The sequence below is a fragment of the Peromyscus californicus genome, unplaced genomic scaffold (assembly GCF_007827085.1).
Source record: "Peromyscus californicus insignis strain IS unplaced genomic scaffold, ASM782708v3 Scaffold_3__1_contigs__length_106647218, whole genome shotgun sequence".
Lineage (NCBI taxonomy): Eukaryota > Metazoa > Chordata > Mammalia > Rodentia > Cricetidae > Peromyscus > Peromyscus californicus.
Window position 1 is genome coordinate 71,996,413 of NW_026294551.1, and position 25,648 is coordinate 72,022,060.

At 41.0% G+C, this 25,648-nt stretch overlaps 1 protein-coding gene across 7 annotated transcripts; it reads right to left on the reverse strand.

The window, feature by feature from the left end:
• Nucleotides 1–737: 737 nt before the first annotated feature.
• Nucleotides 738–18,726, reverse strand: Clk4 (CDC like kinase 4). 7 transcript variants are annotated; one of them, XM_052757967.1, is made up of 15 exons: nucleotides 14,198–14,216; nucleotides 13,261–13,327; nucleotides 12,612–12,677; nucleotides 10,778–10,836; nucleotides 9,240–9,462; nucleotides 8,095–8,185; nucleotides 7,635–7,701; nucleotides 5,740–5,856; nucleotides 5,489–5,655; nucleotides 5,231–5,325; nucleotides 4,849–4,978; nucleotides 3,673–3,755; nucleotides 2,071–2,150; nucleotides 1,301–1,391; nucleotides 738–1,226 (listed from the first exon to the last, which is right to left on the reverse strand). In XM_052757967.1, the coding sequence occupies exons 4-15, from the start codon at nucleotides 10,828–10,830 to the stop codon at nucleotides 1,086–1,088; spliced, it is 1,338 nt and encodes a 445-aa protein (XP_052613927.1). In that variant the 5' UTR covers nucleotides 10,831–10,836; nucleotides 12,612–12,677; nucleotides 13,261–13,327; nucleotides 14,198–14,216; the 3' UTR covers nucleotides 738–1,085. The 7 variants fall into 7 exon arrangements, with proteins under 7 accessions (XP_052613927.1, XP_052613924.1, XP_052613923.1 ...); XM_052757964.1 differs by lacking the exons at nucleotides 10,778–10,836; nucleotides 12,612–12,677 and adding an exon at nucleotides 18,582–18,726 and having other exon boundaries at nucleotides 14,198–14,358; XM_052757963.1 differs by having other exon boundaries at nucleotides 10,778–12,677.
• Between the last annotated feature and the right edge of the window lie 6,922 nt (nucleotides 18,727–25,648).

Consider the following 25,648-nt stretch of genomic DNA (forward strand, 5'->3'; position numbering starts at 1 on the left):
CCAAAGCAACCATTAACTTTTTAGAGATGTGATCATCTTTCTTTCCTTTTACATCACGATCAGCCTATGAGAAGTTTTTGAGGATGGGACCCAGGAGCCCATGCTGGGGAAAGACAGGCTTAGGGGAAGCACAGGAAGCGGACTGAAGAGTGGGATGGAAAATAAAAAATGGAAACATTGTGTAGCAATGCCAGTTTCAGGACTAACTTTAAACAGTGACTTTAGAAATGTTCTGAAGGTGATGCATGCTGACATGTGGACTACAACGGAAGCCTAGATATGCTTCATGTGGAACTCTCTGACATGGAGCTATAGCCTTGAAGTTCCTAGCCCTACTGTACTAGGAAAACTGCCTCTAGACAGCTATAGTACAACCTGGCTTTACTACTTGTCATGAAGAAGAAAGCCCCACATATTTGTGGTTTGAAATATAGACAGGTACATCTCAAATTGGTCTGCAATGAAAAATTAAGATTTAAGTCTTAAATGATCTATGTATGACCTGATTAAACTCTGTCATGGACTAACTGGGTGTCTTTCCATGAGGGCCTGTGGACATCACCCAAAGAACAGAAAACAAAATTTAATGAAACTTTAGCATGCTAATTTTTCTGAGTTTCGGTTTTTAAAATCTGCCCACCTAGAACGATGCCCGTTCAATAATCAATTACAAAAAACACCTTTGTCATGAAAAGTTCTACATTAGAGGTATATAAAGAATACTCAATCACACAAAGTGGTCAAGATTTCCCTTTACTCAAGAAAAAAAGAATCACTGCAGAGTCAACCTTCATGTACAAAAGACAAGACCAATCACATTAATTACTGGACACAAAGGGTATTCCAAAGGCCTTTAAAAATGGCAATTAACATCAAAAGGGAAAATTCATTTTAACTCATATTGCATTCATTATCAACACCATACTTAACAAGGTAGTTATACTATTGATACAAAACATACAATATTTACACTTAACTGTACAAAATAATTTAATGTTTACAAAAATATTAGAATGTTTAGTTGACTGACACAGTCTTAAGTAATTGCTTCTAGAGAAGTATATAGGAAGACCACTGATTCCCATTCATTTCCTTTTTAATAAATCAAAGAAAGGGTGCTGCAATGCTTCATCCAAGGTAATCCTTTTCGCTGGGTCATACTCCAACATTCTTCGAACCAGGTCAAACAGCTTTTCATGCTCTTCATCGTGACACAGCATAAATTCCTGGAGAAAATGGTCTTGTTAAATGAAGACATGAGTGGAAATGTTACTTAGTCATAATCTTTTTTTCCTGTTACCTTTAATGGCTTGCAGCGTCTCCTAACATATCTCCCAGCTGAACTATGCTCATCCCAATCTAGTTGGTTATGGTGAAAATACTTGCGTTTCCTGTAAGAGAAAAGAAGTTGAAATTAATAAAATAAGCAAAATTCCACATCTGTCCCCTAGTGGGGATAAGACAGAATAGATCTCTCACTAAACGTACAGACATATAATTTTTACCTGTGTATAAGCTTTTAAAATATTGGCAACAATTATACATGACACCTTATGTGGGATCTTTCTTTTTCATCTACCCTGGGGAATTTTAGTTATCTCAACTAAGCTGTTCACAAATGAGAAAATGCTCACTTACACAGGAAGACTCCTGGCTGTGAATCACCAGATATGGATGGAGATGGAAATCTTTTAACGACTTTCCTGGTGAGCTAGAAACCACTACACTATCCTGTTCAAGGGTGCAGAGCTGGCTAGCAACAACAGGAAATTCAAACAAGACTGACAGACTCCAGTAAGAATAGGCTCTCATATGTACTGTTCCCTTCATCAACTTAGAAAACCATCTACATAAAAGTAACTTGAGCACTAAAATAAAGCCCCCTTCTCCACAAAAGCACAAGTTAAAATACTGAATTATTTTTGGAAATGACTTTTAAATGCTAAGATTATAGCTCTAAAGTTATCAACTGTACAAAATTTCTTTTTCCTTCCAAACCTGTAGTCCTTAAAACAGGCATTACGCTTTCTATAGTCTAAGCAAAGGCCACTGCATGCATCCTAGACAAACCTTGTCTTTTGAATCATGTGCACTGGGATGGGTCCTAATATCCGCTCCATCATTGCCAGGTGCTCCTTACTATCATGAGTCTAAAAAAAAAAAAAAAATAAATCAGGAAAAGGGAATTTAGCTCTCCACTTCCTTAGATACACATAAAAGAGAAAAGTAAAATATGTGCTGATATAAAAGTATAGTCTAAGCCAGGCGGTGGTGGTGCACACCTTTAATCCCAGTACTCAGTACTCAGGCAGAGGCAGGCGGATTTCTGTGAGTTCAAGGCCAGCTTGGTCTATAGAGTGAGTTCTAGGACAGGTAGGACTACACAGAGAAACCCTGTCTTGAAAAAAAAAATAAATAAAATAAAAAGAAGTAAACTAAGGCCAGAGAGATAGCTTAATGGGTAAAAAGCCCTTGCTGCCAAGATCATCCCTGGATTCGATGGTAAAAGAACCAACCCCACAAGTTATCTTCCACACGTGTGCACTCCTTCAAATAAATAAATATAATTAATAACAAAAAGACTAGATTAGCCAGTTACACAATTAACATTATAAATTCTTCAAAGATGAACAATACTGAAAGAGCTAGGTTGCCTAGTGCAAACATAATACAATCCAAGATAGACTGGTAAGATCTACATGGTAATCAACATGAAAAGTGTCTAACAAAATAATGCAACAATTTCCATTTCATGAATTACTTAACTAGACCATTTATTGACACTTATCCCAGGTAATATAGCCATTCCAACAATTTTTACAATTCTGAGCTTTGTTTAAAATTCAAAGAGATTAAGACAAAGGCACATAGCTCATAAATAAGCAAAGGTGACAACAAACCCAAGTCAAGGATCTTACTCAAAATTAACATGGCACAGAGTTGCTACATCAGAGAAGCAGAGCTATCCACACAGGTGAAATGGTGTCTAGTCTAGAGCAGAGGCTTTTACAATAGCCCAGTTTGCCAATCTTTGTTCTAGAGAGCAGAGACTGTGTGTTGTGTTTAATGTTTTTACAGTTATCAACTACAGAGCCCAAGCATATTGCCTTTAAAACATTGTTACTGACAGGAATAAATATTCTTACTCCCACATTTGTTTTTGTTTTGTGAGACAGATTCCTTCTGCAGCCAAGACGGGCCTTAATTTCACTGGGAAGGTGAGGCCTCACAACTTGATCCTCCTGTTTCAGCCTCCTGAGTGATAGAACTATCAGCTGGTGTCACCATGCCTAGTCAGTTCCACATTTTTATGTTTTTATTATTTTTATTTTATGTATTTAGAAACATGGTTAGCATAGATAGAGCAGAATCACAATTAGCCACATTAACACCAATATAAATTTGAAGAAGTTCAATAAAACAAAAAGAAAAACCAGAACACGTAACATGAACTCTGCATGAATTACACATTGAAGATGCCACACATATTCAAAACAAGTTACAACCTCACTAGTAGTAGGAATTCAATCAACTGTGGTTTCAGAAGGATGATATTTATGTTTTACTTTCAATAATGATCTATGGTAAATCTCCAGTATGGAAGTTAAATATAAAGCATGTTTAACATAAAATTCATTAAAGAGCATCAAATAAAACGTATTAGATACATACCTGAAAGACTGTGAACCCAAGGTAATACTCAATAAGAATGCAGCCTATGCTCCAAACATCACACGGCTGAGACCAACCTAAAGCTATCCAAAACAAACACAGGCATGTTACTATGGAACAACTTTAAACTGCTGACCCTTTCCCACATTTGGAGGCTCTTTACAGTCTATCTGGGAGACCACAACAGCAACCTCAGGATTTACAATTTTAGTGCACATAGCTCAGGCTGGTCTGGAACTTGGTATTTTCCTCAGTCTTACCAAGTGGTCAAATTACAGGTGGGCACTGCCACACCTGGCCCCGATTTAGTCACTTTTACACATTCCACAATGCTCACCACTGGAAAACTTAAATAGCAATACAGTAACATTTGTAGACACTAGAATTTGAGTTCTGATAAAAGTTTTCAATCACTACATCTCAATATATTTTTCCTCAGGTGACTAACTGTAGCCCTTCACCCCATTACTCAATGAATCACTACTGATACTATGGAACTTCATCTTGTTTTTCTCACCCTTTCCCCAATGTTACCGGACTACTAACATCTAAGGCAATTGCCTTCCCTCAACCCTCAACTGTAACATCCAACTGCATCTTCCTCTCTAATCTGCCTTCACCCTGGGGAACATCACACCCACCCACACTTAGTATTCTAATCACCAGACTCCAGATTCCTTTTCTAGTGACTCCAACTTCACATCTGTAGCAACAATAATACCTCATCTGTCCTGTTTCCAAGCCCCCAATCCTACCAGTGACTTCTAAGTTTTGAGGTGTAATATATACCCTGAGTTTCAAATTCTACCCTTTCACTTCCAGCTTTCTCCCATAATGGCTAACACAGAAACTCTTGCCTAAGTCTCTTTCCTCCGCTCCTTATCTATCATGTCTAAGTCAGACTTGGGGCATCTGTACCAGAGCCTTACTTTGGTGGTAAGAGTGGAAATAGGTGACTACATAACCTCACAATCACAAGACTATGATGCCCTTACTGAACATACCCACTGTTATGATCACTTGAGGTTCACAAATCATTAGCACTTAGAATACCTTTCACAAACACTGTCACACAGGAGAAACATACAAAACTCATTTCTATATCCTGCTAGCATCATTTTAGTTAACCATGACCTTCAACAATTAAGAGTGTAAGGAAGTCTGGTATCTACTAACCCAAAATGACCTCTGGAGCTCTGTAATGCCGTGTGGACACCAAAGTACTATGGTGCTCGTCATCATATGTTGCACTTCCAAAGTCAACAACTTTGATATCTGTGTTTTTCAATGTGCGCTCATCTCGTTTCTAGAGACATAGTTGAGTAAAGATGAATTTCAATAAAGACATAAAACATTCTACAGCACTACTCATAAAGCTTGCAAATGAATCCTCCCTCCTCTCGATCCCCAGCTGGGATACAAACATCCTATTTCTACTCCATTTGTGGGTGAACATCAGATATAAATAGGCTCAGAAGTAAAATTCCTCATTTAAGGATCACCAAGCTAAATTAATTTTAAAGACAACACCCAAAATTAAAACAAGTCTTTAACTTACCATTTTAGAATTGTATTTGACTACATAGTCAGACTTCACAAATAAAATATTTTCAGGTTTTAGATCTGTATGAGTCAATTTATTATGATGTAAAACTACAAAGAAAACAGAAAACCATCATTAGTCTCAGAGATTTTTTAACCAATGCTAGGATATGGGGTCAAAAGCGATTTCAGCTTTACCTGCAACCTGCAAGTGTTCATATGCTAATTAGATAATAAAGACAATAAAATATACCGTGTATTCACGAATACTTACAATTTATAGATTGGCAGATCTGATAAGCCATTTGCCTGATGTGATCAATTTGAAATGGCAGAAAGCTATTTTCTTTAATAAAATCATAGGTACTAAGTCCCAGCAGCTCAAACACAATACAAACATGACCATGATGATCAAACCATTCTAGCATCTGGACACATCGGCTAAAAGAGATCAAAATAATAATTGAGTGCACAGAAGTGCACAGCTCACACAGTATGACAGCTTATGGTTCAATGTACACTTACAAGACACTGTTGGGGTCAGTGCTGTTCAAGTGCTCCAACACTTGGATTTCAGAGCGAGCTGCCTCCCGGTAACGGCCTACATTTTTTACAATTTTCACTGCTACATGTAAGCCATCCCTTAAAAACAAAAGATGATGATGCTAAATATACAAGTGGTGGGATAAAACTACAAACTCTGTGAAATGCACATTCTTTTGTTGTTTTGTTTTTGAGACCGGATTTTACTATATGTAGCTTAGGCTGGGCTTAAACTCATTATGTAGCCCAGACTGACACTGAACTTGTGATACTCCTACCTCAGCCTCCTAAAATACAATTGTAATTACAAGTTTCCCATATTATTGTTCTAAATCTTTCAGAGCACATTAATACTAGGTTCCAGAACATCTTTTCAAAACAAAGCAATCATTCACATAATACTTAGGAGTTTTAACATTTGCTTTTAAAAATTTACATTTATATTTTATACAACAATTTAAAAGTAAAACACACACACACACACACACAAAGAATCAGAGTATGTTGCTATTCAAAGCACTTGTCCATTTGCTAGGCTGGATCTACTTTGTGCTAGAGACAAGGCACAGGTGCTAGTACTAAACAATTGGACTCACTCCTACATGCCTCACTCTAATGACAAAAGCAGATGAGTATTAAGACATCCTCACAAAAGATGAAGCCCCAACTACTCAAACAATATAATAGCAATTTATACAATGATACAGAACCGAGTCCTGAAATATTGCTGTGAGCCTGTCAAACTGGGAGAGAAATCAAACAGCTGAGTAAAGACACAATCTACAAGTTATTGAACCCCACCCCCCAAGCAGACTCATTCATGCAATTACGGACAAATAGCTACAGCAAGAGTAGCTTTGGGCTTTGGGTTGGGATATTTCCAGGATTAATTCTTAAAGAGTATAAACAGTATTTAAAGAAAATCATGGACAATGGAATGAAAGGAAATTTAGGGCTAAAAGTTTTTTTGGCTAGTAGGACCTTGCCCATGTTAGCCAAGTGCATTACCACTAAGCCACACACCAAACCAACAATAAAACATTTCCAAGTATGAACTCAAGCAGTTTGTTTGATCATAGATCAAGTGGCTATGATACTAAGAGTCACCAAATATGTTTAAAGACAGATAAACTTTACTTTCAAAACTACTAGCTAGGCAGTGGCGGTGTATGCTTTTAATCCCAGCACTCGGGAGGCAGAGGCAGGCAGATCTCTATGAGTTCGAAGTCAGCTGGGTCTACAAAGTGAGTTCCAGGATAGCCAATACTACACAGAGAAACCCTGTCTTGAAAAATCAAAAACCAAACCAAAACAAAAAAACCAAACCAAGCAAGCAAGCAAACAAACAAACAAAACCACAAAACCCCCCAACTACTGATATATACAGTAAGCTGGAAAGTTATACTCTTTCCAACTATTTCTGATGAAAAAAATTCAGATATTATTTCAGAAAGGTGTAGCTTCACTAAATTATTTTAAGACATTTACAAAAACAGTGGTGAAATGACAGAACAGAGGTTCTGAAGGGACATGGTGCAATGAGGAAGGTCAGTATATCCCACCAAAGAATGCAGACTTCATGGGTTCTAACAGAATTTCTCTGTAGTTTAGGAAGTGCATTTTAATATGCAAATTTGGGTGTACTTTGACTCTGCAATCTAAAAGCCACTGAACCCTACAGAACTTGAGCACTCCTTTAATTACAGAGTAACCTCCATCTGAGAGAAATTGCCATCGCACACAACAAAATTAATACTTATGGCATATAAATGATATTGAGTTCCAGAAATTAGGTTGAATACCTCTCAGGAAAGCTTGTAGCAACTACTTTAAAATACATTTCATCAGAACATTCAAAAAAGAAAAAGCAAACTTACATGCCATGGTCAATGCACTCTACAACTTTGCCAAAGGCCCCTTCACCTAAAGTGTCCACGATTTCATCTAAAGTGAGGAGAGAAGGAGAGGTCTAAGTGTCCGAGTACAATTATCCAGTTGTTAAACAATGAATGCTTTAAGTGTGGCATATTTCCAAATGATCTCTAGCAAAGTATAACTAAGGTTTCATCGCTCAAGTTATTGTATTTTCAGCTGCTACAAAGCAATTAGATAGAGCTATCTGTCTTGTTCTAATCTCAAACTCCACTGATTATTTTGGAATTTTAAGAATAGAAATATTTAAATTCTACAGAAAAGAAGAAATACAAAAGAACAAACAAACCCACAAAAAACAAAACAAAAAAGCAATGAAGAGTCTTTAGCCCCCCGCTGACAAACTATTCTTTAAAAGATTATTCTGTCTGCAAAGTTTAAAAAGTGTTGAAAAATATTCTATACATCTTGCTCTTAGAACGTCTCCACTTTGACAGATCAGGTGACCCTCCTCATCATCCTCTATACTCCTGGATCTTTTCCTTCGGTGGCTCTTCTGGAACGGCAAGTGGGCAGCACCAAGATCGTCCAGCCAATCAATATATCAGAGTGAATTCAGGGCAGAATACGCAATTCATTCAGCGGGGAGATATTCAGGCATTCAGATAAGCACCAGGCCACGAACAGTTGGCAGGAGCAATTTCAAATTCAGTCCCCAGAAATTCACAGGGCACAGTTTATGTTACAGAAGAAAAACATGGCAAGGAACAGATTTTCAGATAAGATACTTAAAGTGGCAATAGAAAAAAACAACACAATTGTCTCTTTAAAATACTGATTTAATTGAAGTCTGAAGTTTAAAGAATGCAATGTCAAGATTTACTATTTTCTGCTATAACCATATGCTGTGAGTTGAGTTGTCTAGTCAGTCAGAAAAATGTCAAGATTAGTTGAAATTTTTCTCTTTTAGCAACATTTAAAAATGGACATCATAATAAGAGGGGGAAGTAAAGGCTAATTTCAATCTGCAATCTAGTAAATGCTAGTTCTATAGAAAAAAACTTGGGGAGGGAAATGGCATCTCAAAATTTACGAATAAAGATGTCTAGCTTTCTCAATTTATTTCCCACTCAGCACCCAGGTTCACAACTTCAGCAAAATGAACTGCAGACAATGCTGTACTAGGAAAACTAGGCACTAGACTACACACTAGTCAGCAATGGATAAGCACCCAACAGTGTGACCTGCCTGAGTTGTTTCCAATTATCAGTAAAGCAGATTCTTTCAAAATAAAAAAATGTTTACATTCAAAGAAAAATATGGGTGCCTCATTTTTTAAATATACTGCACGACACAAAATATGATGTTTTTACTATTAAAACCAACAAACTCATAATCTGGTTTGCAGAATGAGTAAGTGTGGGCAAGTGAAGACTAGCTAATACCCAGGTGTCAGTTATGAGAATGTGTTCACTTCCTTTAAGGGTTCAAGTAATAGGAATATAAATTACAGCATATCCAAATAGCATTAAAGAAACTTTTAGAAACTTAATCACTGTTTTTTTAGAGCCTTACAAGAATCCATTCAAATAAAAACAAATCACTCATACCGAATGTGACTGATGACTTGCACAGTGTCTATTATGCTTCCTTTTAGGGCTGCTTCTCCTGCTTCGGATTGAGGATTTACTGCAGTGGATTCGGTAAGTGCTTTCAATGTCTCTATGGTAATGTCTTGGAACATATCCTTCGCAGTACTCATTTCTGTACTCATCAATGTATCTCCGGTCCCGATAATCTCTTTGATTCAAGCACCTTGCTTCTAAATAGTGACTGCAAACACATTAAAGGATTTCAAATTATTCTCTTCATTCTGGAATAATGTGGTTCAAACAAAATTCTCAAGAATTCTTGGCTTAAATGGCTAACTCAATAAAAGGAAAAATTCAAATTGATAAGATGAAATTTATACTTAGCTTAATAACTTTAACCAAATAGGTCCATATTTTTCATATATAATTTCTACAGCCAGGCATGTTAGTGCATGCCTGTAATCCCAGCACTTGGAAGGTGAGGGCAGGAGGATCAAGAATTCAAGGTCATCCTGAGGTACACTGCAAGTTTGAAGCCAGTCTGGGCCACATGAAACCATCTCCAAAAAAACAAAACAAAACAAAACAAAAAACCAAAACCACCCCACACAAACAAAAAAAATCCCATACATTAGAAAATTACTGTCAACAATTCATACCAAGGAACAAAGCTTCAATTACAATATACTTATAATTAAATGTTCCTTTACCTTCTGAAAAGTCAAGACCAAGCCCACAAACCTGTTCTGAAATGCACTGATCTTACAACATAGGAACCTGAAACTAGCTTCCTTTCCCTCTTCCTCACAGCCACACATTTAGAGAAAGGCAAAAGGTTTCCTTTCCCCTTTAATGTAAGTGCATTTTGGATATCCCCAAAAGACTTCTTCCGTAATATGTATCACAGATGCGAGGAGCCTTAAATGTCTTTCAGCCCTTTCATTTACTGATTCAATTAAGATCCCTAAAGGATATGCCATTGTTGCAGAGCACACTAGTGGCAAAAACTAAGATTTTCAAGCTGTCACTACCACCTTACACGTCACCTATTCTATCTCCTCTCTTTTCTATCTCTAAGTTTTCTGTTACCCGTTTGAGAATCAGACACCAGAACTTCTGAGGCCTGCCTAGTGTGCCAAACACATCTAAAATTGACCCTCCTAACAAGAAAGGGTCCAGGACTGTGGACATCCATTCTACTTGCCTTTGCATCTCTTATATTTTTTGTTGTGAGCCTAGCCTTTTAATGGCTGAGCCATCTCTCCAGCTCGACTTTGCATTTCTAATTTCCTGTGACGCTTGCAAAGTACCCAAGACATAGAAAAGAAAACAGCATTTTCTAGTGCCACAGTGCTTCTCCAGATCCCTTTGAGAACCTGATGGGATAAGTTGTAGACCCTTTTCCCCAAGAAATGTACAAATGCATAAACAAAACTTGGCAAGAACTTCATGGAGGTCATGGACCTCAGGAAGTCAATGGATCCCAGTTAAGTGTCCTGATCTGATGGAAAGAAAAGGACAGATTCAATTGGCCCATTTTCCCATCCCCCCTCTACCTGGGATGAGTGTCCTCTTCAACAGAGTGCGAAGCTTCAAGAGGGATGCACATGGAGCACTGAGGGAGAGAGGGGACACCTGCCCAGTCAGACAAATCAGCTAAATAATCCTGACAAGCAATGGAGTGACAGATGTTGCTGAGGCTGACCCCACCAACCCCTTTACACTCCCCAGAGTATGGTGTCATTTTCTTCCCAAGTGCTGGTTTAAGCAGAACTAGAGAGAAACATCCCTAGGACAACTACTCAACAGGACTGGCACTAATTCAGGCTGGCCCTTCTTATTGCCTAGCATCATTCTCAAGTTCTTCCTGACCTCTGGAGAAACAACTCAGGCTATTAGGATAAAACTCTGGGCCTCAGTCAGTTGGTCTAAACAGAGACCTAGATGAATCACAACAAACTAGATGTCATACTTCTAAGGGCATCCTATTTAATTTTATAAGGTATTACACCCACCTCTACCACATCCAAAAGTCTACCTTAAAAAACTAGACTGATAATCTTTAACTGGGATACTATGTGAAACCGGCCCTGCTGACACTCCAAAACAATCTACCAATGATAAAAAATGGGGTGGTGATGTGCTATCGTTAAGTAGAACTAGCATGAGAAGGACCTTTCCAGTTTATGACAACCAAAGACCAAAGGTTAAGATTAAAGTCTACAGAATTATACAAGTTGTGGACAGGGTAGACAGAAGAACAGATTTGATTTTTAAAAAATATCCACTGATTGCCTAGTAAATATTTCATTGTAGCTTTTCAAAACAGCCCAAACTGTTGAGTGCACTGACATTTGCTTTTATTTCCACACAGGTCCTGTGGGAGATAAAATAAAATCATATAAGGCAAAGTCTCTGCCAACAAATGAACAATTTAAGATTACTCACAAAAAAAAAAAAAGAAAAAGAAAAGGAAAACAAAATAGACAAATGCAAAAAAATGTTGAAAAGGTGAAAATGATCGCTTAGACTCAGGGAAGCAAGGAATTCAATTTGATTAAAATGATTAGGGAAGAATTCATGACAAAGATGGAAGCAGATAGGCATCTTAAAGGAAGGCCAGGATTTGGACAAAGTAGACAGTAGAAGAAATTCCAGGAGAACAGCATAGGGCCATCTTATACTTATATAGAGAGCACCACCAGCCAGAGGCTTAGAATGTGTGCATCTACACTTTATTCTGCAGACAGCAAGTAGATGACTGCATCAAGAGCCAATTTTCACCCAGGAGAATATGTCACTAGAAGCTCCCCGCCCCCAAACTAAAGGTGTTTATGAAAGGACAGTGTACTAGCACTAATACTGAATATAGTTTATAAATCAGGACCCAGATCACACTGAGTCTGAATCTTAGTCTTACCTCCTAGGTGATTTCTAGTTTATCAAAGGTATAAAACTCGGTATTCTGTGTTATGGGGCGACACTGAAGGATTTTGGATTTAATATATAAAGATTATTTACAGCTATGTTAGTCTTCCAGGTATTTGAGGCAGAATAGATTAATTAAGCCTCCTGAAAAAAGAGATCAACTCACAAGCTACTGCCAAAAGATATATCAGGGGGAAAAGGCTTTATAATTCATGTAACAAAGGGCTAAAATAATTAATACATAGTAAAAGTCTTGTAAATCAGCAAGAAACATACTTTAACATAAAACAATTGATGTAAAAATTCTTCATAAAACTGAACAAATTCACTAGAAATTTAGAAATTCAGGTTAAGAAAACAATTTAAAACAGACAAAACTAGAGACAGCATGAAGGAGTATGTTACAAGCTTTCTAGAAAAAGAAATGAGAATATGCAACAAGAACCTTGTGAGACTTCATACCCTTTAACTTGAAAATGCCTCTTCTTAGAATCTACTTTCACAGGCAAAGATTTGCACACAAAGATCCTTTAGGAACAGACAGTAAGAAGTAATTCAGTCAAGTAATGGGCAATGGTTTCCATCCTGCTCCTTTCTTATGCTTTGCAGATGCTTCAATTTCCCAGTAATTTTATTACAATATTTAGCTTTCAAAAAGTTGTTTTTTTTTTTTTTTTTTTTTTTTTTACAATTAATGAATATTCTGGATTAGGATGAATAACTACCACCAAATTTGTCTGGTGTCAATGTCAAAGATGGCAGTGCTGGCTTACTGGCTAACTGGACTGACCTGGTTTTTATAGTTAATTATGAACACAAATCACTCAAATCAATCTTTACACATAGATAATATATACTAGCACTATGACTAATTAGTTGTAAGAGGGTAAGCCTTAAAGATTATTTTGTACTTTTGCATACTGTAATAATGGGGTACAGACAATTTGTATTGTGTACTGTTCATTAATAAGATCTGGCCATTGAATCTTGCCATAAACCTTACCCCTTACGTAACTGTTTGATAAAGCGTGACTATTGCACAAGAACTACAAACAAGCTCTTTGTCAGAACAACTCTGTTTAGCACGGAGAAGGAAAAAAAAATTACATACTGTTTTTTAAAGTAACCCCAGCTGGCTAATTTAGAAAGCAATCTGGTAACCAGCCCCCATCGAACATCTGTACAAACAAGGAGAAAACATAGAACCAACAAAACAAGTGAGAAAGGGAAATTAATGGAAGGCAGAGTGAAAGAAAATACTCACCTAGCCTTTCTTTACTATTTAGAACTAAGATTCTTTTAATTCTATATAAACATATTGCTTCCAAATTTTATATCATAATTATAATAAACAAGATTTCCCCAATTTTTTTTTTTTTTTTTACTGAGGCTCTATCCTAAATGAGCAGAGAACGCCCGTGGAAAGAAATAGTTCTCAAAATACAGCAAGTTTCTAAAAATCTCCAACAGACATACCCATTAGTTTTCTTCTATAACTATAACCCATAGAACAAGAGTGACTAAAATCCCCAAAGCACTTTAATGTTCTCAAATAGCATATGCTGCCTTTCTCACCTGGATTAACCACCCTCTATGACATCTCAATTGTGAAACACTTTTTGCACACCCAAATATACATACCACCTTCCTATACAACTTAAAACCACTACTGGGTATCATTATTATTCAACTTTGTATGTTACTGAATATATTCTTTTGCCTCCCCTCCCCTTTTCTGATGGAGGAGTTTCTAAGGATTTTAAATATCACGCATAGTAGGCACCAAGTATTCTAGCAATGAACTACATCCCCAGAGGCCTTATTTCATTCACTTGCTGAGCAACTGTCCCCCACCATTCCCAGTCAGACATATGAGAAACTATTTTATTCACAGCTATAGTCTAAGCACTATAGAAGCTAGCCAATTATTGTACTTTGTAACTGTTTTTTTTGAAATAAACGTTGCCTGAATTCTAAATTTGATAAAAGCTATATAAGCAAATGATAAATTGTTAAAACTGCTAGAACTTAAAATACAAGTCATTTACCAATCAGAGTCTTTAAACTGATGATGTGGTTTACAATGCCTGTTTTCTTGTGTACTACTGTGAGATCTCCTCTTCCGTTTGTGACTTCCACTGTAGCTCTCATGGCCCCAGCTTTCTCTGTTATCCCAATCAGGGCAGTGAGTTCGTTTGGAATGCCGCATCTGTTAACCAGGAGGAGGGGTAAAGAATGAGCTGGAAAGCTAATGATGATTGTATAATTATACATAGGGCCACTCAGGCTCTTAAAAATTTTTTTAGTTACATTTCCCAGAGCTTAGAACACAATACCACTGCTATGTGAAATGACTGATGAATGGAACTGATCTAATACTAAATGATGGACAACGCTGAGCCTTTAATACATTTCTTTCACTACTTAGTAAAAGGACAAATCCACAAGTTAGTTTGCTTTCAGAAATACTCATTAATTTTTTTTTGCTTGTTTTTTTTTTTTGGGGGGGGAGATAGGGTTTCTCCCTGTAGCCCTGGCTGTCCTGGAACTCACTCTGTAGAACAGGCTGTCCCCAAACTTAAAGAGATCTGCCTGCCCCTGACACCCAAGTGCTGTTATCAAAGGCATGCATCAATGCACCTGGCTATCCTTTAAATTTTTTTTAAAAGGGTCAGTTAAAATTAAAATTGCTCAAGGGCTGGAGATTACTCAATCAGTAATGTGCATGCTGTGCAAGTATGAGGACCTGAGTTCATATCACTCACATCCATATTAAAAGCCAGACACCATAGCTCAGAACTGTAATTCCAGACCTGGCGGGGGTTGGTGGGGCACACAGATCTCTGAAACTCGCTGGCTAGCCAGTTTAGCTTAATTGGCAAGCTCCAGGTTCAATGAGATACCCTGCCTCAAAAATATTTCGAAAGCCATGAACAAACATACCCATGTTGACCTCTGGCCCACACATGAACCAGAATGTACATATGCACCCCTGACACAGAAAATAGTTCACACTTAGACAAAGCATTTAGGCAGAAACTGATTATTTCTTGTTACCTTTTATTTATGCTGATGTTTTAATTAGGTCACTCTTACCAACTGAGCTACAATCCCAGCCTCTGAATTTGGATTTTAAAAATCAAGACTGAAATGAATACACAGATCTGAATATAAGAACAGCACCTATGGGCTGGAGAGATGGCTCAGCAGTTAAGAGCACTGACTGCTCTTCCAGAGGTCCCTAGTTCAATTCCCAGCAACCACATGGTGGGTCACAACCATATGTAAAGAGATCTGGTGCCCTCTTCTGGCCTGCAGGGACACATGCAGGCAGAATACTGTACACATTATAAATAAATCTTTAAAAAAAAAAAAAAAAAACCAGCACCCATGCTATAGTTAGGGCTAGTTCACCCCAAGAGTATCACAAATGTAAGAGTATCACAAATGTCCTTCAGCCTGGCAAAGTATAATACAAATAATTAGAAGAGAAGCAAGGAAGTGATTGGTTAAAAGGTAAAGAGCCTTTCATTAATGAGGTGTCTTTTTCCTCAAACTCTGTAGAGTTCCTTTCTCTAACTGCCAGAATTAGACCAATCCTCAAACTAAAGCTTGACCAGTGACATCAGATAATAATGGTAACAATGCCCAGACTTCATCTACAATTTCCTATGTACAGCCTGACTCACTAGCTAACATTTATCCTTTTTACATGTGTGTGAATGTTGTATACCAGCGTTAACGAGGTCAATGGACAACTTGCCAGAGTTAGTTTTCTCTGTTCATCATGTGGGTCTCAGAGATCAAAGGCATGCACCTTTATTCACTTAACTATCCTGCTCTCCAGAGCCGTTTTTTAAAAGATTAATTTTATTTTTAATGGGGAGGGGAGAGCTGCATATGAGTAGTGTACTTGTCCATGGAAGCCACAAGAGGGCATAGGATTCTCTAAACCTATAGTCAAACTAAGGTCTTTTACAGGTGCAGTATACACACTCTTAACCTCTGAGCCAGTCTCTGCAGTTCCAGTTAAATCTTTAATTCTGAACTCTGCTAAGCAGAGTTTAAATGGTGTGTGTGTGTGTGTGTGTGTGTGTGTGTGTGTGTGAGAAAGAACACCATAACTTACCAAAGGAGCTGAATAAGGCACAAATTTGGTTAACCACCTTCAGCTTGCCTAGATGTCTGAAAAATTTGCCAACAAATCTATTAAACCCCAGGCTTGGAAAGAAGGCAGTTTCAGTTCTCTCCTCCAAAGTGCTCCTAAGAAAGGGTGTGCATCACACCATAGGGTGTGATAGCAATATTCTTTTTTTTTTTTGTCCTGACTACTGAGGATGTAATGGGGGATGAGGGAGTTCCTAATTGCTAGGCAAGGACTCTACCACTGACCTGTATCCCCTGCCTAAATATTCAGTAAATTCTATTCTCTTCCTTCTAGTTCTGTGTCTATCAGGCATCTTCCTGATAATGTGGCTTCTCTTTTAGCTCAGTTAAAAGAGAAAGGACGGATTAAGCCACACACATCCCTAGATTGTTGCTAGGTGTCTCAGTAAAAGAAAGCCAAGCATTCCCTTTGATATAGTTATTTCAACATGGCAAAGTAAAAAAAAAAAAATAATAATTTACTTGAGACAAAAGCCAAAACTCAAACTTCCTTCAGAGAAGTACTCATCTTTCTATTTCTACTGGCATTCTGCTGACCCACTCCTTCTATATCAAAATTGTTATTTTAACTACATTTAGGTTTTGGTCTGATTAAGCCTTTTTTCTCCATTTCTTTGGGAACTGAATCCTGAATCTCAAGTTAAACTAAGCACTACCACTAGGCTACAGGCTCTTAAATAACAGCAGGCAAATTCACAGCTTCTGATGACTCATCATTATGACCGTCCCTTATGCAGGGTTTCACAAGACTTACTGCTTGCTTCAGTGTCATCCCCCCCAACCCCGCTTCTATTTCACACTGCCACAACCAGTTTACCTCTTACAAGACAGAATTATCAAATTATCAAGTGTAATTCTCAAATTATACTAATATGCAAACATTAAAATTAAAAGGAATTCCTCAGGAGAGACCAAGAGCTGTATTCCTCTAGTTAGATTCACTACTTAAAATCCAGCAGTTGGTCCCAGTCCCAACCACTCTGAGAGGCAGAGGCAGGCAGAGCTCTAGATAGTGGGTTCGACGTCAGCCTGGTTTGCAGAGTAAGCCCTTGTCTCAAACAAACCAACAAACTAATATTTACTTATAAGGCAAAGTACAAGCTTTTTAGGCTCATATATGATTGAAGTTCCTTCTTATACACAGGAAGGAAAGCTACCTCAAACTATTACACTATCTCTAATACTTTAAAAAAAACCAAAACCCTACCTACATGCTAGAATTCTTGGTATCTTTCAATAAAATAATGCAATGGAACCAATATGTATACATATTAGAAATATGATTCGCCACCATCCTTTTAAAAACCATATGTTATCTGTCAACTCCACACTGAACACATGGACTAAAAACATTAAGACATAAGTTTCCAGTCTCTCGAAGGGCTGCATTTTTTAAGTGGGGAACAGGAGGCCCTTGGGTGCTTGTTCAAAGTTGGGTCAAACACCGCAGCTGTAACAGAAAACGAGGTGACTACCGGTCCACGGGGTTTGGAGGGCTGACAGACCTACTTCAGCAACAGGGCTGTCACAACGTAAAAGCAATGTTCGTTCTCTGCAACGTTGGTATAGGGGAGGGGTGGGTTAAAAAAAAACAAAACAAAAACAACCAACTAACCAAACAGGCTGGGCGTGGCGGCGGCCGCCTTTAATCCCGTCCTTCGGGAGGCAGAGGCAGGAGGATCCCCGTGAGTTCCAGGGCTGTCAGGGAGACCCAGGTCTTTGGGGAGGGGGACAAAGCCCCGCCTGCCACCAAGGACGAGCCTTCTTTCCCAAGCGTGTTCCCCCAAGCTGGAGGTGAGCCCCGGCCACCTGGATCGCCGCAGTGGCTGCCCCACCTCCCCCGGGCAGCGGGCCAGGCCCTCTGGCGCAGACCAACAGGGCGGCCGCGGCACTCTGGAACACCCTCCAGCTCCGCAGACTCCCGAGGCCGCCGGGAGGAGCGAGGAGAGGTTCGGGTGACTCGACTCCCGACGACACCGGAGCCAGGGCTGGGCCCCGCTAAGGTCTCCCCACCGGCTCCCACAAGGGCCGGCCGAGGCCCTGCCTGACCTGACCTCGGGTGAGCGAGCCCCGAGCTGCCGGCCAGCACCGTCGGGCGAACCCGGGACCCGCGGGGGCCGCGGCGACTTGAGCGGCGAGACCGCAGCAGCTCGGGTGTTGTCGCCGCCGGCTGAGCGGCGCCCTGCCAAGACATCCCCGGGCGCCGAGGCCCAAAGCCCGTTCTTTCCTCAGACACCTGGCTCAGCGAGGCCCTGCCCGCCTCACCTCCGCAAAAGCAAAAGGCCTTGTGGCCGAGAAATGTCGCCAAACCGCCGTCACCTCTCTCTCTCCAGCCGCTGCGACAAACACCGACAAAATGGCGTCCGCGCCGTCACCCCACAACCTCCTCAGGTGGATCTAGCGCCACCTACGCCCAGCCAGCGCGCATGCGTCGCGGGGCCTCGTGCCCGCCCACAGATCCCGCAAGGGGGCGGGGTCTGTGACGTCAGGGACGGGGGCTCGCTCATCCACACCGCGGCTGCGCGGCGCGGACCGCACCTGCGGAACGAGGCGCTGTCAGGCTGTCAAGTGGAGGTCCTTTCTGTTCCTAGGTGAACCTGGCGGACCGCCCTGAGTCTATGGCGCGTGTCAGCCTCTTAAAAAAGAGTTTTTCTGGGAGTGGCCGCCCTGGGCAGGGCCAACCTCTGACCCTTCCCCTTCATCCCAGAGTGGGACACCCGTAGGACTCCGCCTGTCTGAACTGGATTTGGAGAAGTTTACTCTGAATATATCTCTGAAAACCAGCTTAGGAGGTGTTTACCCTTTCCAGGCATTCGCCCCTCAGCCTGCAAAACAAAAGGAATGGGGCAGTTTCTCCTAAGACTCCTGCAGGCATTCTTCCTGTCCAGACCATGGCAGTCTCATTCCTTTCTATTTCAGTCACTGGAAAAATGGACATTTGTGGTCAGAAGACATAATACATTTTTGATATATGTGTGTATATGTATAATTTTAATTTCTGAGAACTGGACTTTTGTGGCACAGGCCTGTAATCCCAGAATTTGGAAGTTATGGGCAGGAGGATCAGGAGTTCTAGGCCAGCCTGGGCTACATAGCAAGTTCAAGGCCGGTCTGGGCTACAAGAAATCAAAACTGAAACAGCAAAGCTGTCTGAGAATCCACCAACACCATAGATACTGCCTAACCCTGTAGGGTTAAACTTCTGGTCCTCCTCTTCTTCCCCGAAGAGCCGGAATCATACATATGAGCTACCATACCCAGATTAATTAAATCCTCTCTGCCAATCACTTTATAGTTAGTCTTTTCCAGTAATCTGGACGACCCCAAGAGGTGATTAATAGTTCCGTGCTCTAGTTACAGATTTAACTTCTGGAAATGTTATTCAGCCCTCGGCCTTGCTAGCTCCAGCGAGCTTGTGTTTACGTTGTCATACTGACTAATTCAATTAGTGCAACAAAGGAAACAAAACAAAACAAAACAAAAACCAACTTACTTTTCTTAGTCATGTAGAGGAAAATGTCCTGAGTCCATCTTTTGGCAAGATCAAAAGCGTCTGTCTTACAAAACAGCTTTTCAAGGTGACATGTCACCAAAGCTCACATGATGAAACAATGAATCCTTTCACATCCAGCGAAGATGATTAAAGACCACACCATGAGTCACAGTAGATCTCCCAGGCATCTGACACTGCCCAAGATGGACAGTGCCCTGCTTTTCCCCAGAATTCCTCATACTTCCCGAGGAGAAAGCTAAACAGCACACTGGTACCCGAGATTCAAACATATCAGCATGGGAAGCAGTGTGACTCCCAGTGCGCTTGGCGGTGGGCGTGGAGTGCGCAGGAATAATGAATTCAGCCGGTTCACAGGGAATACCGGAAGAGCCCTGGACCACTCCTTTAATTACTTATATCTGTATCTCGGCCTCCTCCCACCTCCTCCCACCTCCTCCCTCCCTCCTCCTCCTCCTCCTCCTCCTCTTCCTCCTCCTCCTTTTTCTTCTACCCCCTGTTTCATTTTTTTATAGTCTCTGTATAGCCAGGGCTGACCTGGAACTTATCTAGCTCAAGCCTGCCTGGAACTCACAGAAATCCTCCTGTTGCAGCTCCCTAATTGCTGGGATTACTGGTGTGAGCCATTAGGTCGGACCCATCACTGAATGGGTCTCAGAGCCAGGGTCAGGTCACAGATGCATGTACCTTTTGGAAACACCTGCCAGAGGGACTTGGTCAGCCTTCCGAAGTCCTCAGGATATTGGCTCTGGAAGCTGCAGGAGACAAACCATTTACCAAAACTTTCATTAGGTCATGCCCAAAAGTTTATAGAGAAGGAAGAATTCCTCGCAGACTCAGTAATGGATTCTTAGATTATCCATCCCTCCCATCAGAATGGAAACCTACGAATTAAATGGAGGTCTTTAATCACTCAGGTGTCCCACAGAGGAGACTCTGGGAATTAAACTAGCAGCTAAATGTTTGTTAATCTCATAAAGTCTATCACACATTACTAGTCACTATGTACCTACACTAATCTAATTACAATACCAATTAAAAATAATTGAATCTATAGACTTATTGGGATGGGGGTGGTAGGTGAGCACATGCCATGGCCATCAAAGCCTGGTCATCAAAGAAAGAGGGAGAAGGACTGTACAAAGTAAGACAGCGTATTTTTTTTAATTGAAAATAGATTCTTCTCCCATACAATACGTCGTGACAACAACAATGAATCACGACAGAAAAATAAAAATAAACAAACAAAAAAATAGAAAACCAGTAAGACAAGGCTAAAGTCATCACATTGAAGCTGGACGAGGAAACCCAACAGAAGGAAGAGAGTCCCAAGAGCAGGGAACTGAGTCAAAGACACACCTGCTCTCACCATTGGGAGTCCCACAAAAAAACCAAGCTACCAGCCACAACGTAAGTACAGAGGACCTGGTGCAGACACTGTGGGATCCCTGTTGCCACTTTGTCTCTCTGAGCCCATATAGGCCTTGTTTAGTTGATTCAGTGAGCTCTGTTCCCATGGTGAAAGAGGGTATTTTAAAGGAGGGAAAAGATAAAAAACAGATGAGTAAATAGCTGGGCCTTGAGAATCAAATGGACCCTCAGGACTCAGGAGCATGAGTCAGAAACATCAACAGTAGGACTTGCTGGGACGGAGTAGGAAACAGAGGCAGACAGTTGCGTATCATGATCAAGTGAGAGGATGGGCTTCGAAGGAAGAAAAAAGGAAACAGGTGTACCTTTCCCTTGAACACATCACACCCTTGTAGCACCCTTGTAAGCCAATGATTTTCCCTCCACTGTGTCACATGATATGTGTGTGACTCTGGCAGTAATCCAGAAACGCAGATCAAGGGAGGGGTAGAAGTGGATGGCCATGTTTGCATAGGCAGTGGATTGTGGAATAGCTTGAGGTACATGAGTTCCTGTCTCTAAAAATATGTCTCAAGCCAAGAAAACCCAACAAAAAGCAGAATGAGGGTTTTTCCCACAACTCTTGAAAATTACTGACGTGGGTCAATTACCCATATTCTCCCTCAGTTTGCTTTACATTCAAGTGAACACAGTAGCAAAACCTCCCATCACACCACCTAGAAGCAACTGAGAGCTTGGGAAGAGCAGGGAAGGGTTCAGGACACAGACCTTTGGGCTATTAAAGGTACTGACATGGAATAAAGGACAGTGGGTTCTACTACCAGGCTCAGAGTTGAGGACCCAGAGTGACTCCTCCATCATAGGAGGTCCCCCTGTTCAACCAGTCCAAACGTTTCCACAGCTCTACTGTCCTGATACCCTATGTCCCCCACTGCTTCCTTTTGCTCTTTCTGCCCATGGTGAAGAAGTTGCAGGGTCCCACTACAATCTAATAGGTGCCTCTAACTTACAAAATCATGGACTGAAAACATTCTGTATCTCTCAGGTTTTCAATCAAATACTAGATGAATTGAGGATATTTAGCAAATGAGTTCAATTATCAAATCAAACAGCCACAGTGGCCAACACCATTAATTCAAGCACTCTGGAAGGGGAGTCAGTGCCTGGACAGTTGCTTCTGAATAGTGAGTTCCAGATTGGCCACGACCATGGAAAGAGACCCTGGTTCAAAAATGAAATTTGAATAGTGGACGTTCTCTCTTGGATATTTTCTCTTAAGCCTGGGTCTTTCTAAGTAGCAGAAGAGTTCCAGGAATCTGGGACATCCTCCTGCCTCAGCCTCCTGAGAGGGGATGAAAGGCTCCTCCTTAAGCTCTGCTGATCCAGCCTACATACCACACCCACATAGAGTGTGTCTGATTCAATCTCATCCAAGAGATTTATAAAGGCCCAGATCTCCACCTGGTTCTCAGACCCCAGAAGACAAGAGAAGTGCACACAGCTCTACCTCCACAATCTAGACTGTAGCACCCACCAGGATGCAGAGTGTCCAAGACTCTATGCAGCACAACAGAATGCTGAAGACACAATGCAGGTGGGTGATCTGGGGGATGAGGGGATCCGCTCTGGTGTTCTCTGGGGGATGGCTTGTGTATTTGTCTTTCAATTTCTCTCAGAAATTTTATAGCTCCAAAAGGGTGTCTCTGGCATGTGTCTCCTTCCCATGTGCATATGAACTCACTGGGTCATCACAGCAAGTCTCCTGGAAAGTATTGGCACTGTGTCCATTGTACAGCCAAGGAAACTTGGCAATACATGGTGAACTTACCTTGAACCTGAACCCATGCCCCCAATTGGCAGAGGTACAGAGGTCAGCACCCTCCCTGTCCTTGGGGTCTCTGTAGGTTTTACCTTGTTAAGGCAGCATCTGAGTGGTTTAAGGGTAGTCCACAGGACACTCTATAGCCAAGATGACCCTGAACTTCTAAACTGGCCTTCACCTCTCATGGAAGGGCTGGGATAGTAGCCCCGTGCCAAGCACCCTTGTTGTGTGATACTAGAACAAGAGTTACTTGATCACAGAGTTCTTCTGAGACCTTAATGTGCTGGAAACAGAGCTGGGACTCATGAGGAGATTCTGATAGGGGTTATCTAACCCTTGGATAACAGAAAGGAGTTTGGGAAATAGAGTGAGCTGAACAGAGTGGACGAGGTCCTCTCAAAGGAGAGCTGCTTCTGTCTTTGAATGTTCCCTTCAGCAGTGGGCTGCTACTATATTCAATGGAGGCTTTGCCTGGTTACTCTTCACTGCCAAGGTTTCTCCTTAGGTGACAAGGAAACAGCATCTGGAGATGTGGAAGGAAGGGTCCATTGTTTGCTCCAGCTGCAAGAGGCTGGATCCTGAATCCACTTCCCGCCAGGAGGCAGAGATTCTTGATGCCTGAAAACAGTTAACATTTTTCTTATTCACTTCTGAACAGAGAGAAGCAGAGCATGTAGAAAGTTTGAGGAACACCAAACATTCCTGTATGAGACGGCATCAGAAGCAGGGAGGACAAAGTCCCTCAGGTATTCAGAGGCAACCCCAAGTTAAGACCAAAATCTTCCACCATAGTTATTCTTTCTTCCGGGACAAGGGAGTTCAGTCAGGACCTCAGGTGTGGACAGCTGTGTCAAAGATATTCTTGTCCTCAGTGGTCCCAGCTTCCTGCCATTCTTGCAAGAGACCCAAAGTCTCAGGGTTCCGTGAGAGTCTCTCTGGGAGGGAGGTGGGTTGAGTCTATGGAGGGACAATGTCCCCAGGCAGCACTTGTCCCCTGAGAGTCCTTTCTGTTCTGCAATGCATTTTCTACAACTTGCTGCAGGCCGCAGGAATTTATCATAAGAACTCAGCTGGTTATGGCAAAGTCACTACCTGGAGGAATCAGGGAATTCCTCCAGAGGAAACCAAATCCCAAGGAGTTTTTGGTGTTACTTGGCTTGTTATATATCAGCTGTATTCTGTTATGAAAATCATGTGTGCCTTCATAGTTTTCCCCAATTGACTTTTCCCTAAGAAGGGCTAACAGTGTGGACTGATCACTCTCTGGACATACACATTCCAGGTATTTGGAGAACAGCCTCGGGAAAGGCTTTCTCTGGAATCAGATATCTCCCTTGGCCACATTCAAGGACTAGCAGTAATAACAGTCCACATGCAAGTCTCCTGGTAAATTCCACAAGGAGACACCACCTAGGTCAGGTGGACGTTAAGTAATAGCTTTACACAATTCAGCTCGGACCCCTCTTTCTTACAGCCTTACTAACTTTATAGACTGCTAACTCCTTACCTAACCACTTCTAGGAATATTTAGATAACCTCCTGCACTGACAGCTATGCTCAGCCAGAACCCCAGTTCAAGCCTCCCTGTAATTATCATCATTAGCAGCATCCGGCCAGGTCCATCCCCAGATGGAGCAGAGTACTTTATCAGAGATACCTCTGTATTCTCTAAGAACAGACTTAACCATCCAGGCTACCTGTTTGAGAAGGCCTGGTGGATGTGCCAATTAAGCGTTACTTCCTCCTTTCCCAAACCTTACCTCCAGTTCCAGATCTCCCTTTAACTATCACCAGAGGCATCCAGCTGTACACAGGTTGCCTAGCGACTGAGCACACTTTCCCCCACCCTGCAGAAAAACGGCAGATAGCTTGGACAGATAGGAGCCACAGGAAAAAAGAAGACAGTTTTACTTTCTCCCATTGACCTAGCAACTTATAGATTCTTAACATTTTCTACCAATCACGTTTAAGACTATAGTTGAGCACAAAAGAGCCCTCTTCTTAGATATTACCCGAATTTAGCCTTTAGTTAATTCATTTCCCCATTGGTCACTTCCCTTTGGGGTTGCAAATGATAATTAATGGTTATTGCCTCCCTATGTGATTCTTATCACCCCTCCGTTTGACCCTGGAAGCCTGGCTTTATATACCAGGACTTCCAGGGCACGGAGAGTCGGAGAAGAGAAAAGAGAGTGGAAGAACTAGACGGGTAAGAACTTGAGAGGAACAAACTGAGATGGGGAAGAACTAGATTGAAGGCTAGAAGAGAGCACTAGAGGAATGAGATGGAGGATGAGGAAGAGCCAGATGGGGAACAACAAGATGAGGAAGAACGAGATGAGGAGAGAGAAAGCGATGGGAGAGAAGATGATATGGGAAGGAACAAGATGGATGAGAACCTAGAAGGGGCAGAACAAGATGAAGGAATTAAGATAGAACCCAGAGGGGACCTCGGACAAGTGTAGAGAGAAATCAGGCAAGGAAAGACCTAAATGAGAGCAGAATATAAGCTTGTAACTGACACAGAATAATAAAGTATATGGACTAAGGAGTTTCGTGTACATAGATTCATTTCTCCTCATCAAAGATTAATTATCAGCTGGTTGTAGATTCTTCCCGGACCCTGGG